At 41.8% G+C, this 16,754-nt stretch overlaps 1 protein-coding gene across 1 annotated transcript; it reads right to left on the bottom strand.

The window, feature by feature from the left end:
- Window positions 1-4,379: 4,379 nt before the first annotated feature.
- Window positions 4,380-15,910, bottom strand: CHMP2B (charged multivesicular body protein 2B). Its single transcript, XM_040582924.1, has 6 exons — window positions 15,750-15,910; window positions 12,483-12,574; window positions 9,370-9,564; window positions 6,907-7,009; window positions 5,789-5,895; window positions 4,380-5,633 (listed from the first exon to the last, which is right to left on the bottom strand). The coding sequence occupies exons 1-6, from the start codon at window positions 15,781-15,783 to the stop codon at window positions 5,520-5,522; spliced, it is 645 nt and encodes a 214-aa protein (XP_040438858.1). The 5' UTR covers window positions 15,784-15,910; the 3' UTR covers window positions 4,380-5,519.
- Window positions 15,911-16,754: the final 844 nt, after the last annotated feature.

Here is a 16,754-nt window from a genome sequence, read left to right as displayed (position 1 = left end):
GGTCCCGTCTCCAGTGGCGAACACTGAGCATCAGTGAGAAATGAGAAGTTTGAAGAAGATCAAGTGAATAAGCGACCCTAAACAAGCAGTGGTGACTCTGCTGAGTATCCAGCTGTGGCCAAGGATGGGGACACAGCCGCAGGACCTTGTGGGACTGACGCTGGCTCCGAGAGGAACCCTAGCTGAAGACCTGCTTTTCCAAAGGGCGGCTCAAACTCGGCTACCCGTACACCTCCGAGCGAAACATTCCAGGTAAATCCCTTGTGTAGGTTCAGGACAAAGCCAAGACAAATGTGCCATAATTGCTGCTGTTATTTACGGTAGAATAAGCTTACCAGTATGGAGTTGCTGACGCTGTCCCTACTCAGTGCTGTGTCTCAGCATATCATTTTACTGCCTTAAATCAGCACCAGGTAGAAGTGATGGGGTTTTATGTTTGTTATCAAAGGTGATTCTTGCTGAATTATTGAATGCCTTATAGTTTAATTTGGATAGACTTTAGCTATAAAAACTGAGATACAATTTACCCTTAAGACTTTGTGACCCGAGAGGAAGAAACTAGAGAATTGTCAGGGTTTTTATTACTTTGGGCTTTCTCTGCATTATATTTTTTTTCTGATTAAATCCATGTGCAGACATACTTCTACCAGAGATGGTGTGTTAAGCTAAAAAAAGGCGGCCTTTGCACTCTGAAATAAGCATTCATACAAAGTATTTATTGCACTGCACATTCCCACTCTCTTACGCCCCACTAATTGAAAATAATCCCTTGTCATCCTCTAGCCTAGAAAGGTAATTGGAAAAAAACCCCTCCGTGCCAGAGCTCCACCTATCAGAAAGACAGGCGCTGAAAAACGGAATTAATGACTGTAGTACTCACCAGGGATGGATTACCCAGCCAGCTCATCAGCCCGGCTCATTGTTATTAGAATAGTCCATTACCATATATGCATTTTTAACTGTTTTCCCAGGACTGAAATTAAGTGAGTATATGCAAGTAGCGCTGGCCAGATACCTTTTATTTTTCCATAAAACAGACCTGATGATTTAGAAAATGTCTAGATAATAGGCCCACAGAAAGCAAAAGGAGTTTAATGTTCAAGACCACTTAGAAGCAGTGGGTACATGTTAAGCACTCTCTCTCCAGTGCACGTTAAATTATCTCCGATACCTATTACAGTCACCACAGGCATATTCAGCTACAGAAATCAGCCTCCTGGATTTAAAAAAAATTACATTTTTATGGATGAACGCATTGCTATAACCCCGCAATTTAGAACAAAACTTCAATTTAATAACTCAAAGGGGAGAGATTGTACTATCTGCTCTCTTCAGGCTGTTCTCATCAGTAGCATAGCTCACCCACCACAGCAGAGGAAGACCAAGCTGTAGCCTTTATCACCGCATGTTGACAGACCACGAATCTCCCAAAAGGATGAAAGATAAATACAGGTGAGATTAGCACTCAGTGAAGGCAGCAGCACCATTTATGTACCTTTCATGTTATGTGATCTAAAGTTACACATATGTTGAAAGTACTATCTGATATATATAAATATTTTATTTATATCCTGAATTATTTTCTTAATTATAAAACACTTCCTAGAAATGCTGTAAGCCTGTACTTCTCAACTCCCCCATCCAATAAAGTACTCTTATACATTTGGTATTACAGGCAATGGTTTGCAGTTCTGTTTTGGTAACACCTTTTGTAGTTGTGTATCACGATGATGCGCTTACTCATTTGAGCATGCTGTAACAGGTAATTCAACGGCAGCCTTACCGTAGCATTGCAATTTCTAGTCCTACAAAAAGTCTCACAAATTGCAGAAGCAAAGCAACATAGAATGAAAGGTGACACATAATGCCATTTTTTTGCAAAAGAATGACAAAAGGCTAAGTGGAAGAAGCAGCCACCATTTAAACACACCTAGCTGTTGCCACAGAAATACAAACAAATTGGAGCAGAACTGTTGAAAGAAAAAAAGCTGGATGATATCAATGTAATGTGCTACAGCTGCAGCCATTACATTTCGAGGAAGTGGCAATTTTTATTTTTTTTTTTCTGTATGAACAACTTACTGGTAATTGCCATCAATCACTCTTGATTGGGGAAAAAACCCTTGATAAGACTTCTGGAGGGGTAGCTTTATAAACCTGCAAGAAAGTGTTTAGTTGGCCATTTGACTAACATGGGCTGCACTATTTTTCTTTGAGGGGTTTGTGGTTTTTCTTTTTCTTGCTCTTTACTTTTCCCATGGTAACTTTAGGCCGGGTGTTAAAACTAGAAGAGAGGACAAACCAGGATGTTAAACCAACATATAAATCTGTGGTTCACCTGCCCCCAAAGCACTCTGTAGCATTCTGTCCCCCTCATCAGAAGAGTACGACAAACCTAGAAAAGGCCCCTATACAGGCAAAGCTGACAGTTTTTCATCATCATATTCATCAATAAGATGAGTAACTGTTTAAGCTGTTTGTCTCTTCTAGATTTAATGTGCGTGCATTGAATGCTGAATGTCTCCTGAATTAGGAGCTGTATTGAAAGGCTGGATGGTGGCAGGCTGTTCACCATCTTGCCTAACGTAAGAACTAGGAGCAAACATGAAGCTGGGGAAGAAGTTTTAAAAAAAAACCTCAAAGTGGTGGCTCTTAACGTGGTGGAGGGAAAAAAAAATATCTGTGGAACTTCTCTAACTAAAAAATGTGGGTGCCAAAAGTTTATTTATATGGACAAATTCACAGATGAGAAATCCACTCAAAGTTTTGTATATAGAGGAACTTACACAGGGCTCTGGAAGCGCTTTAAATTGAAAATAGAGGTTGGAAGAATATTAGGGGAGCAAATGCCACCTACATTTCCCTCGTTTTCTCTTATTTTCCTGGGAGCTGGTTACAGGCACTTGTGGAGTAGGATTCTGGGCAAGACTGACCTCAGTCTGCCCCAACAGAGCCACTCTTAGGTGAGTGCACCATTGCATTGTTACTGGATGGAGGACTTTCAGATTCAGTTGCTATTAAGGTGTCAGCAAGGATAAAGGAGTCTTAAGGATTGAGTGGAAGGTTTTTTTGAGTCTGTTAGTGATTTAAAAGGAATCTGTTTCTAAGTAAGGGAAGCAATTTTATTGTAGACAGCAACATACTAACTAAACCTGAAATAAATATGAGCAAGCCTGCAAACCTACAACACTTCTTGCTCTGCTACTGAAAGACTTTTTAATCCAGATAAGAACTCAGGACTTAACAGTTAACAGAAACACTGATAGATACTGACAGTAGCCCTAGGTCAGCAGTCTTACTGACACCAAAAAGCAATGCCTTGATTTCTGGTTGTCGAAGACCCCATAAAAGAAAGAACTCGTAATAGAATGATGCCCGATTTGGACAGTCGTTAAAAGGATGAAGCGCACACTTCATTCAGAAAGGACATAAGCCTAGGTGTTCAACCAACATATAACCAATAACACTGTATACCTGACTGATTTCAGATTATGGTTTCTCCTTCAATGCCTAAAAGCAGTACTTGGGCACCTAGTTACAGACAGAAGGGAATGCAAACTTGATCAGGTCCTTAATGAGTGTTGAATTTAACTCAAAAGGCCCACAAGCAGCTACAAATATTATGCTAAAATTTATCAGAGCTAACAGGAGTCCAAAGAAAGCCCACTAAGAGATATACGTGTAATCCTACAGAGGACAAAGTCACTGCAGAAAAAGCCTTTTATTAGACTTTTACAAAGTAAGTTGTAAAAAAAAAATAATTCACCTCATATGGGATATAAGCAATATATAAACTTACACATTCCTACATACTACTTCAGACTCGTAATTTGTCCGTTACTTTCTTCAAAGAGAAAGAACACCTGCGCTTCTACGTCAGAAAACGGATGAAGGCTCACCTATGTTTCTTCCTGCTCTGCTGACTTCAATCCTAAAAAGCAGATGGTGCAACAACAGTAGATTCACAGAGGTTACAGTTTCCTGCTACACTTTCTCTAGCAGCAAATTCTCTTTATCAAGTTAGTTTGTCCGTCCGTGTGTGTGTGTGTGTCCGCCAATCTGTCGTTCCTGTTCTACCACCACCCAGTTATACTGGTTTCACTCTTGAGAGAAATTTTGTTTTTCTCTTTTTAAAGCCAAAATGGTTTTGTTGTTTCTGTTCAATGAACAGCCCCACTAAATCAACACAACTGAGGGGCAAATAATGTCTAGCAGAGTAAGGGCTGAGGAATTTCACACCATCTGGGACATCATAATGGGGAACTGCATTCTCAGATTTTGCCATCTCTTTAAAATATCAACAGTTCATATTTCATTAGCCCAATACCTTCCACAATGCTAGAATCATGCTGATGCAGTTCAGAAATCATAGAAAAACCTTCACAGAACCAGAACACTTTTATTATAGTGTTTAGAGAAGTAATTATCATGTATCATCCAAAATTGTTCTCAAAACTAAAATTTAGATTTAGCTTATCAATGTGATCAATTGCATCTTAGTAAACAATACAATTATGCACAGTTATCTTCCATTAAGAAATACTGTAAAATATATACAAATGTTGTTTCAGGCAAATGTCCTTTTTGCAAGTGCGCAAGTTGCATTTACTGAACAAGTGCATTTCTGAACTTCAGCGTTGAGTCCCATCAAGTGTACACAGAGGTCTCACCATAGTGTTTTGTGAAACCATCATAATTACAGGTTTACTCACCTTTCAAAGACTCATTCTGAAAAAAAAATAATAATCACAAAGGTACAAGATTTATATACATAAAGGCACAGCAATTCTGTTGAAAACAGCTATGCTACAGTACAATAGAGTTCAATTGGTGCCTTTCATGCAACAAAGTTCACTAACAAATTTAAATCCTCTTCCCATAAAATTAACTGCACAAGGACTGTATCCTTCCCTTTCGGTAAAAAGAATAACCAGCCATTATTTACTCAACCCGGAGTAACTACAGAAACTTGAAAAAAATACATAAAATACTTTTTCTTTCTGCCTAAACTTGCTCAACTTTCAAGGCTATTTCTCATCGAAAGAAAAAATTAGTTTCCAACTAAGAGCAAAGGTGAAGTTTCACTTGTGCTAAGATGACAGACTAAGCATTTTTCTATAGTTATAGTTTTATAAAAAATTATATATATTATATAGGTGCTGTCCTAGGAGGCACCACCACCAGCCACAGAACAGCCAATGCTAAAGATAGATCAGGAACCAAGATAGAAGTAAACTTTGAATTCAGAGGACAGACTCAGATCAGGTATAAGTGAGTTTATCATTAGAGCTACATCCCCGGTTGGGCCTGGGCTCAAACAGACTCCATGCAATGGGCACCCCAACTGTACACTGATTCAAAATATTCACCCCTTCTCCTTCCCCCAGTACCAACTTCAAGCTGTCATTTCTGAAGCTTCAGAGTTTTCCGAGACATCAATTGCATTGAAAGAGTATTTGCACTTTTTACAGCTGTCTGCAGTTGAGTAATTAGAAGGCAGACTGTATATTGCTATCAAGCTAATCGACCCCCAAAGCTTTGAGCTGTCGTTCAATCTCTTCATCTGATATGGTAGCAGCTTTTGACGTTGATGCAGATGGTAAGCCTCTGGCAGCTGACGGAGCTTTGGCCATCTAAAAGGAGACAGGAAGTTTGCTTCAGTCAAAATAATATGTTATGACAAGCTGAATTCTAGAATAAAACTGTAAAATAAAGGCTGCTAGAATAAACTATTTAAGAAAAGGGAATGAAGGGGAAGAGCACATGAACTGGGTAAAAACAGCCATACCTTTCCAGAGATTTCAATTCCAATCTCATCAAGCACTTGGTTAACAATATCTTGGCTTTCCTCCTCTTCATCAGAAGCATCAAAAATGTCATCCAGAGTATCATTAACTTAGAAGAAAGAAAAAAAAATTAAATCCACACCGCATTAAGCAAAACATTTACTAATGTAGTAGTAATACCGCTGTGTAAGATACCAACAGAAAGCACCTGTATATTGGGGAGGCTTTCTTACCTCTGCCTTGCAAAGCCCGCGAGTACAGCTAAAGCAACAACAGGGTAAGGCGTGACTGCTTTTATAGAAATGTTTAGTTTCACCAAAATAGTTCAGTTGCCCAATCCCCCCCACTACTAGATTTTAACATTTCTTAAAAACATCATCCACAGTTCCACAAAAACCCCTCTCCTCTTTTTCCTCCAAATGAGCTGTGAAATTGTCAACTACTCAACTAATTTCTGAATTGCAACAATACAGTTCTGCGCAGCTGAGGTGTTTGCATATTGCTCAACGATATCGTTTGGAGTCTGTGCTACTTACTATGGCCACCACCGTGGCAGGGATTAGAACAGGAAGGAGACTGGGCTAGCAACACCAGGAAGTTTGGTATGACATAGTTGACAGTGGACAGATGCAACTGGGAACAAGAAACTTGCTACCCCCTCAAGACGTTTCTGGCTTATGGTAAAAACAAGGAGGCAAATCCATCCCATACCACCATGTATGTAAAGCTGAGAATATCAATAATATCTAAATTAAATGTCCAGTCCCAGAAGAAAAAGTACATGCAGAACTGTCAGCTAGGGGAAAGGCAAATTTTCAAGCCCCCCCTACCAGTTATGCCAACAAGGTTTTGAACTGGTCTCAAACCCTCTTCCCTTCTAGTATGTCCTTTCTAGAAGCATGAAGATGAGAAGGAACGGGTTCTATATTTAGGAACTAGAGCTATTAAAAGGCTCAGTCTCCCTGCTCAGACATACATTGTTTTCTTCGCTCTTCATTTTTGCTGTCAATCTTATTAATTGCGGAAATAAAACTTCAAGCATCAGTATTTCTAGACTGGTTCTACCCTTCCAAGAGCACTGTGGGCTGCAGCTAGCTCTTCCCTGCAGTGCAGAACTTACTCATTTCTTCAGTCATTTCCATCTTCATGTTCTCCTTCTGGAAATTCTGCATAGTTTGTAGTGTCTTTTGTGGATCCATTTTCTTATTGACTGCTTGCATTGTCTATTAATATTGGAAAAAAACGCCTTTAGTAAATACCAATATATACATTGAGAAGGAATAAGACTTTTCTAATTAAAAAAAGCCCTTCTGTCCAAATTTCACTTTCCTTGCCTCTTTACATCCCATGAGAACTGTAGATGCACAACAGACCACAGTAGACTGTGCACCTAGTAAGAAATATTGCTATCTACTACCCCAATACACATGCTTTTAAACGTATGCATCTTTCTTACACCACAGCCCTTCTCCTGGCCTTGTATTATGAAAAAATCTGCCTGATCTAAATGAAAAAAAATAGAACAACACTTCCTAACTTGCAGGCTATAAACTTCAAAGAGGTAAATGGTTGCAGGTCTTTTATTCAGTAAGGAACATTTATTTGAAACACCACTAGAGGACAGGCATTAAATTGCAATTGTTTATGTTATAATTTAACGAAAAGTTTACTTTTCTCTAATAAGCAAATGTCAGAGTGTTCAGGAAGTACGTATTAGCTTCGGGTGAACTCTTGTAATGGAGTAGAGATCTTTCTATGACAGTGTAATAAAGTTAATCTGTTTTACCACAAGTATGCAGCACTGCATTTGCAGGCATCAGTAATTTTTTTTTTCTTTCCTAAGCAGCAAGCTACTGTATCTCTCATGGGACATCAAAATCTAAATGTAGACATGAGCAATTCAAAACTAAAGTTTAACCATCTCTGAGAGGATAAAAAGTTGGTTAATTAAAAGGGATGCTATCAAGCTACTACAGCTGCTATTTGCTTCATAGAAGCTCTTCTGCCTTCATGTCTGTGTGATAATGTATTATGTTTCTAATGTTACTTGAATTTTAAAGACTGTGTTCATAGTCACATTATTTGAATTTTAAAAGTTGTTCTGGACTTAGAAGGTGACGATTCTTTAGAATTCTTTTACAAGAGTTACAGATGGACATAAAAATTATTTGTACAAAACTGATACAGAGTTTATATATCTTTAGAAAATAAGGCTCAGAAGCATGATTAAAAGAAACAGGTAACTATTAACTGGATTTTACTATGTCCAAAATTAGTGCCATACATGCTAAAAAAGTATATAGAAAATACTTGGAAAGCTTTGCATTCATGTATTTGTCTTGCTTGTTGAGGCAACTGATTCCACATGTTTTTCACTGGTGGTTGTACGAGATCAAGAGTAGTTTACAAGCTTTGAAATGAACAACAGAATACTTTTCTTTTTTAAGCATCCCATGTTGATAAAGCAAAATACTCACTTTAAAAGTGACCAAAATAATTTAACGCCTTCCTCTCCAATAATGTTACACAAACTAGTCCACAGAAGTACCTGCCGTGTTTCAAAAATCATCACTTTTCTGGATGCTAGTTAATTTATTTGTTTGAAATTTTGGGGGTTTCTACTCACTTAACCTTCATAATTAGTCTAGGGACACTTTGGTTTTGAGAAATTTAACTTGTTTAACTTGAGCAGCTGTGCAGTCAGACAAGCCCCCCCCCCTTGCGGGTTAGCCATGGAGGATGGGAAGTTTGCTACGGAGTCACAACTTTTTGTCACTGAACAGCTGCTATCTGCCAACATACTGCTTCTAAAAGATATCCAACAGCAAAGCCTTAGCAGTAACTACTTTCCACACCAAGCTGTGTTCCATTACTGTGTTTAACTGCCACGTAACTTGGACTGTGATAAAAGCACAACTTGTCTACAACGATGCATGCTAATTCTGTTTCCTACACCTCAAGCTGAACAATCCTTCTTGCCAAAAGCAAACTCCCTATTTACCAATTCAGGCAAATAGGAGAAAGTTAACCACCACCCTTGGGTAACTGAGGTTTTCCAGACTCTTTTATGAGATGATTTTTGTCAGAAAACTTAACGCAATACTGTTTGCTTAGAGCACAGAGAGGGAAATGACAGGGAACTCAGATTAGATTTCCTTAGGAACTTAAGATCCAAAGCAATAACCTACTTTTTGTACAAGCCATAAAGCTACTGTGACACACTGCCTTGATTTCTAGATCAAACATGCCCTACTTTTTCCCAGTAAAAACTGCTTGTGACAAGATACACAGGCAAGACACTGCAGAGGCATAGTTTGGGGTTTTTTGCGTACAGAGTTCTTCCACTGGCATTTGACAGATGTCTAGCCCCAGAAAACAGGCTTCTGTGCTAACTGACTGGATTGACTACACAAAAATTTCATAGTATGAATCAAATTACATTTCCCTACTGTATCCTCAACACCATTTGAGGTATTAAGCAGTAAGTTTCATCCCTTCAATTATCTTATACAAAATAAAACAACTTAACTTTTGTAACCATATGCTGCATTTTAATATAAAAAAATGTCTTGTAATGCCTTACTTTTGCTGTAGTTGACATAGCTCCTGCCATCTTCATCTGAGAGTTCATCACCTTCGTTTGAGTCGACATAGAAGTGACTTTAGAGCTGACAGCGTATGTTCGATTTTTCTGCTTCCGCAGTTGCACAAGTTGTTTTGCTAGAACTTTACAGGCTTCTTTGTTACCAGTCTTAGCCATTTTCTTTATTTCCAGTTCCTGTTAAAAAAGGTATAAGATTAATTCTATAGAATTTTCATTCAAACAAAGACTATAATTAGGCCTTAACAAAAATAATTAAATTCCAGAAGTTATCCTCTTTATTTTTTTTAAAGACATTGAAAGTTATATAAATAGTCTCCCTTGCTTTTCTGCCAAGGCTGTTTAGTAGAATAAACACAATGCTGCTATGACTTGACCAGAAGAAAAAACAAACAAACAATAAACAAAAGAAAACTGAATTATGACATGGTAGCACACAGTGCCCCAAAAGACTTCAACTTTGCATAACTTCATATTCACTTACACATGCACATACAATTCCGTTTCTGGACACGGAATAACACTTGACACACCCCACCCCAAATGAAGAAATTATTACAGCTGGCCAACTATTAGTGCCATGACTCTAATCATCTTTGATTTCTTGCATTCACGGGCAACAAAGCCACATTGCCCATGGAAGAAACAGGGCGCTCATAGCTTCTTTTTAACACTTTTTCAGCCTCGAAAGAACCTCGCAACCTTTTGGGGGAAGAAGCAGGTAAAGTTAGATGAACAATAATTATAGGCTGCTTGCCCACATAATTTAGCTGAACGTAAACCATAATAAAAGTAGCATAATTTGTATACAATAACGTGTTTAAACCTTAAGACAGACACTTCTGGCTTAAAAAAAAACCACCCTAATCTATCAATTCAAGTAGAAATAGCAAGTTATTTAGCAAAGAGGTACCAGCAAAATGTTTGGCATCAATAATCTTGACAGCTGGGATTTTTCAGTATACTTTCTGATTTGTGACTTGGTAATACAAACTTTTCAACTAATTTTTCCTTTTCAGCCTTTTTGAGGTGAGCTTGCCATAGTATTTCAGCTCTTTGTATATGTGCAATTGTATATTTTGATTGTTATCATTAAGTAAAAGCAACCTTTAAAGACCAGCTTTCTCTTTATGATTCTTCTGGAGAACCTGCCTGCTACAGGAATACAGTTACTTTATGTGCACGGGTAGTCCAGAGAACTGTACTTATAAGAAGATACCTTGCTCTGAAAAGGTAAATACTTATCGCCAAGATATGCAAAACAGTCACGTTTAAAGGCAAGTTTAAACTGAACCACTGCATTAGCTTTACTACTAGGAAAGATGATGGTTAAGTTTACTACAGAGATGGCACTGGCACAAGATCTTCTCTGTACAACCATGTTTTCTGAAAGGTTGTGTCATACATACTATTTTTAATCCAAGAAGGTACAGATCGGCAAATAAGGAGGACGAGAACGTTCAAACATTAGAGGCCTGAAACAGCTGTAAAACTGCCCTCTTTGTAAGTAGCTCACAGAGGCCACAAAACCAAATTTCTATACATGTCCAGAATATCATCTCCTTTTTTCATACCTCAAGTACTGTGAAGGATAGGAAGGATTAGTTTGCCCACTACCAAACACTAGTTTCCCCGCTTGTTTTAACAGCAAACATTTGGAAACATGGATTTTCTCACTGAGATGAAATAACTAAGTAGTGTTTATAACCTGACTTTCAAAGCTATTTACAAACCTACACCAACCACTGCTAAATCACTGCAGATAATCCAGCTGCAGAAATCAAACCCTACATACAGATGGCTTTATTCTTAAGAATTTGGGTAAAGAGCTGCAACACAATATTTGCTTTTGGGAGGGGCAAGCTTATTAAAGTCAGTTATGTTCTTCTGGAAAAAAAAATTAATCAAAACAGTCATATGAGTTTACTGAACTGAAACAGAACTGTCTGCATACTTTAAGGTATCTTTATACACAGAATTAATACAACTAGGTTTTCTCATAGTTAAGGGGAAAAAAAACCAAAAACAAACCTTTCCAAAGAAAGTACATAACAAAATGTTCTGAGATTGACTGACAAGCCCTTGGCTGTTTCTCACCTGATCTGACTCTGAAAATTAATATTCATTGTCTGTTGATCCTCTCATCCTAACAGCAAATTTTAACTTTTTCAAAGACATAATTCACCACTTCTTTCTTCTTCTCCTCAGAAATCCAACATTTCTAAAGCAATTTACTGTAGTAATCAAAACTTCAACCTCAGTATTCATGAAAATTAGGGTTATTTCCAGAGTCAGAATATTTCATACTGTAAAATGTCTTCTCCGAGTAACCTATTCTGTCTTACATGTTCAAGGCTTCCAGAACCAATTTCTCTGATCTCTTTTAGTTTACTATTCCCAGCTCTTGGTATTCATGCAACCTGCTGCCACGAAACACCACCTCAATAGCTACTGAAACAGGGGCAGGATTTGCATAGCTTTTCCCACAGTCTGAGCATGTCTTCATGCATCAAACCCCACCATCTGTCACATCCATTTATCCAGTTGTACTACCACACAGGTGCAACATCCATTCACTAAATACTTGATAGCTCACACACACTTAAGTTTTAAATAGATCTTAATTTAGGCAGACAGTTTTACTATTATTAGCTGGTTTTAGAGAAGTTCCATATGAATGGAAAATAACAAGCCCAAGGGGTACTCATGATACCCTGTGTTTTATATGATAGCACTGACACTTCTTTTAGCTTTTCCACCAGAAGATCACTGACTTATAAGCCCGTTAGAACAAACCTTCTGAAAGATAGAGAATGCTAAGAACAGAAGGGAAAAATGAATGCAGCTATTTTATCTAAACACACTGCTTCAAGCTTTTCCTATATTAAAGGCCAAGATTCACTTTTAGATAGCGAAGTTTTTCTGACCTTTAATAAATGAAAAGTCAAAAAGGGAAAGGCAACTTTTGTAGTGTTTCAATTATTATACGTTGAGTTGTATCTTTAGCACTTTGCAAGTTTCCTGTTATATGGGGTGGGGTGTAGGGGGGCGTATTTATTCTTAGAAAGTAAAATAAAGTTCCGTGCTCTACTTACCAGTTGTTTTTCCTGTTTTTCGAGTGCTGCTCTATCTCTGGTTATAGCCCTTTGTGTACCTCTTAACTCTCGATTTTGCTCCTTTATTATATCTGGAAAAAAAATATTTATAGCTGGGAAAAGTTTTCAATACTACATACACATCTTATCTGCTAAGCACCCTGCAGACATGCAGTATGTTTGACAGCCTCCTTTTGTTCAGGATGAACTGTCAGCATTTCAAATATATGTAATATTAGGAAAACACAGTTTTATGTATACAATATATGATTAAGTTTCAGCAGCAGAGGCCATACAACATAATAAAAAGGCTACTTTACCTAGTTATGTTGCACCATAACCATAACAAGAGCCTTAACCACACAGTAACTTAGTTATGCACACTTTTCTGCAAGTTCAACACTAACTCGTCAGTAACACATTCACTGTCAGCCCACTGCTTTCAACCAGGCCTAAATGCAACAGGTAGATCAGCTGAAGAAACCTTAGACACAGATCTCAAAGCAGTTAAGGAGTTCCGAAGTCCATTAAAACAGCGAAGATACTCCTAGATGCAAGTCCTGGATCTTGTTCTTCTCTGTCCTTACTCTGGTTTGACAGAGATTACTCTCCTCCACAAATGTACCACATCCATGCAGCCCAACTTCAAGTCAGACTATAAAGCAACAGTGTTCAAACTTTTTCAATTAGCAGATGCTTAAGAATATTAGGATGTAAAAGTGGAGGCCTTCATAGCAAATTTAACTTTCCTGACAACTGACATAGCCAGCAGAAGCTTGAAAATTGTCTGTCAGGTAAAACATAGCATCCTTCGCATTTGGTCCATTGTACTGTTGAAAAATTATTTACCAGTAACATCCACTTATTAAAGTATTATTTACAATACAGGCATCAATCATACTAGCTACAATTAACTTTTGCTAGAATTTACAGCACGTGCTCAGGTGTGATTCACCCGGGCAAAGGTAGGGAGGTCTGCATCTGACTCAGCATCCTCTGACCTTTATAGAGGAAAGCAGTTACTACTTGTAGGAAGAGATTCATCTACTTCTGATGTATGTGTCTACATGACATTAGATAAACTCCCACGCAAAGTTTAACAAAAGCACTGTCACATAAACTTTGTTTAGAGCTTGCTCTTCTAACCTGCAGAAGTACCATCATGGCAGGGCACTGCTATTGTACCTACGAAGTTTGAAGCATGTGAAAAATCAATATAATTGACAGGCATTATTACTAATAGGCAGAATTACTAATAGAAACAATGGCACGAAGGATTAATTCTAGAAAACACAGACACCCTTTTCATTTTTTAAGGCTTGCAATATTTTTTCTACAAACAAAAAGAAGCATTCAGATTCTTCATTCCCACAACCAGAAATACTGTTAAAATATCAATTGCTGACATTATTTCAACCTTAATAGGTTTGAATCAGAAAAAAACCCAAACTCTCAGGAGCATTTTAAAGAAGGCACATACACTACTCCCACCAATCGTTTTTGGCCAAATAAATATATATTCCAAGCAAACTCTGTGAAAGAGAGACCTGTTTTTACAGTACTACTACTGCTCCAAGAACTACACAAAAAGCATCTTTAGGAGATGTAGATTTTTTAATGGACTATAATGAAGAGCTGCAAGTTGACATGGAATGTAACACTGTGTTCTTCACACTGGCAAAGCAGCAGTCAAAATTATTTGGTAAACAATGCTATAGGCAAGTAATTTTGAAGGTAGACAAATGTCTATTACTTGCACAGCTGCACTTGCACAAATGAAAGAAAAAGCTTAATAGCTACACAGAAGACTGTCTTTTCAAACTACAATAACTATTAAAAAAATTTAAATCCCTTAGTGTAGAAATCCTGAGAGGTAGGAAATTCAAGATGATAACAAACAAGAACTGTACTTAAGAGTCAGGAGACAAGAAGGGTGAGCAGAATGCTTGTTTCTCATCTCACATAGTGGCTCAAACAAAGGACAGTAATAAACTGAACGCAGTAACTATGTACAGTTGCAGGCCCTTTTATATGTTTTTGCAAGCAAAGGCCAAGATAAGAATTTGGTTCTTGCTTCTCTGGGATAACCGACTGACGCAAATCTTTAGCTTTACTCCAGCAGGCAGAAGCTGGGTATTCCCCAGCCAGCCTTTTGCCAACAGCCACTCCCGTGCGTCACGCTGCCGCCTCCCAAGCCAGGGTAAGGAGGAAGCACCCCCATTTCTTAAAACAGGTTGGACGAGGGACACCCAGCAGGGCTTGACCTGTCTCCTGCAATCCACCTTGGTCATGGAAGCTTAGTGCCACCTCCCTCTTCCTCCCCTCTCAGGTGCTGCACCAAAAGTGGGAAAGCATTCGATGAGCGGGAAACACATGACGTGTTCTCCCTTGGTGACACACAACTGGTTGGCGCACAGCGTCACTTCTGGCGAGCCCTTTTTGAACGAGGACCCACCTGATGTGATGCAGGGCACCCAACACACGGGGACTGCCAGCCCCTGGGGACAGCAGGGCCCACCGTCGCCCGCGGGAGTGCTGTCAGGTCAGCGATCTTTTCTGGCTTTACTTTGGCGCCTGTTGTTTCTGCACGGGTTTCAGCGACGTGCTGACAGACCGACTGCCAAACCGCCAAGCTCAACTTGACCCAGACACAAAGCACCGGGGCCCCAGCGGTGCGGGCTCGGCAGCTGCCCCAGCGGCCCCGGCTCCGGCCGCCCCGCTCGGCCGCCGCCCCCCGCCGCCCCAGCGGGCTCCCGCAGCCAGCACCGCTCGCGTCCCGCTTCGCTCTCGGCCCCCGCAACTCTTCGCGGGCCTGTTCTGCTCCCTCGCTGCCAGCCAGAGACCTTCCTCCTCCTCCCTCACGGCACAGCGGGATCAGCAGGGCCCGGCTCCCGCATCCCGCCCCGGCCCGACCGCCCCGCAAGGCCCGATGCCCCGGGACCCCTCCGCCTCGCTGTCCCCGGCGGGTGCCCGGCCCAGCCCCGGGGCTCCCCCGCCGCCCCGCCCGGCCCGAGCGCCCCCGGTGAGTCACCCCGGGCGGGCCGTGGCCTCCCCCGCTCCCAGCGACTTCCCGCTTCGCCGGGACACAGGGCCCGAGGCCGCTCCGCAGGCACCGCCGGCGCCCCCGCGCTCCCGCCGCCCCCGAGCCCGGGCCGGGGCCAGCCCCGCGGCCGGGACCGTACGAGGGCCGGGGGCTGCCTCCCCCGGGCTGCGGGAGGGGCGGCAGGGCCCCAGCCCGGGCGCCGGTGGCCCCGCGCCCCCACTCACCGTCCACAGTCTTCTTCTTGAAGAGCGAGGCCATGGCGGCAGCCAGCCCCGGAGCCGCCGGACCCCCACTGCCGCCTCGGCGGGCTCCTGCCTGCTCCTCAGGTGACCAGGAAGCGGCCGGGCCGCGCACAACCCGCCCGGCTCCGGCTCCGCCTCCCCGCCGGCGAGGGGCGGGAGGGGGCCGGGCCGGGCCGAGCCGCCGCGCTGCGCCCGCCTCCCCCGCGGCGGCGGCTGCGGCTCGGGGTGCGGGTCCCGCCGGGGCTGCCGCGCAGCGGGGCCGCTTCTCCCCCCGGGGGCGTCACCGCCCGGGGCGGGGCGGGGTCCGGTTCCTCTCCGCCTGGGCTCGGTCACCGCCAGCCGCGGGAGCGGGGCAGCCCCGGGGTGTGCGTGCGGGCGGGCCGCGCTGTCGTGGGTGGGGTTTACTGGTTATTAAAAGTTAATGGCGCTCGGCAGCGCAGCGCCCTGGGCCGCCCCCCGCCCGCAGGACACACGTGTGGGGCAGTGTCCGGCCGTGGTGCGGAGACCCCGCGGGAGAGGCGCCCTGCCCCGCCCTGCCCCGCCCTGCCCCGCCCTGCCCTGCCCGGCAGCATGTCCCCTGCTCGAGGGGGGCCACTACCCCACGGCCGCTGCCACCATGCTGCCTGGTATGTAAAGAGCGTGGAAAAAGGAGTAATAATTTCCTTGGGTTTCAGTGTCTAATTACAATCCTTAATTTTTCATAAGGCGGATTATAATGAGGCTGTGGTCCCATCACTGGCGGTTGCCGACGTGCGCATCGTGACCTTAGGAAATAAAAAATGAGCTCCAGCAGAAAACGCGGAGCTGCTGGTTTGGATACTAACTAGATGTACCTCCGCTTACTTCGAAGCGCTGGGGTTGGGGATGTGTTAATTTGCAAAGGAAAACAAGTGATTGGAATATATTAATGCATTTTGATAGCTAGATATAAATTTAACCTGGGAAAGAACTGTGAGTTTACGGTGCCAGTACCCTAATAAACCACAC

The sequence above is a fragment of the Falco naumanni genome, chromosome 2 (genome assembly GCF_017639655.2).
Source record: "Falco naumanni isolate bFalNau1 chromosome 2, bFalNau1.pat, whole genome shotgun sequence".
NCBI lineage: Eukaryota > Metazoa > Chordata > Aves > Falconiformes > Falconidae > Falco > Falco naumanni.
The sequence above is the reverse complement of the archived record's forward strand: the minus strand, read 5'-3'. Positions and strand labels throughout refer to the sequence as shown.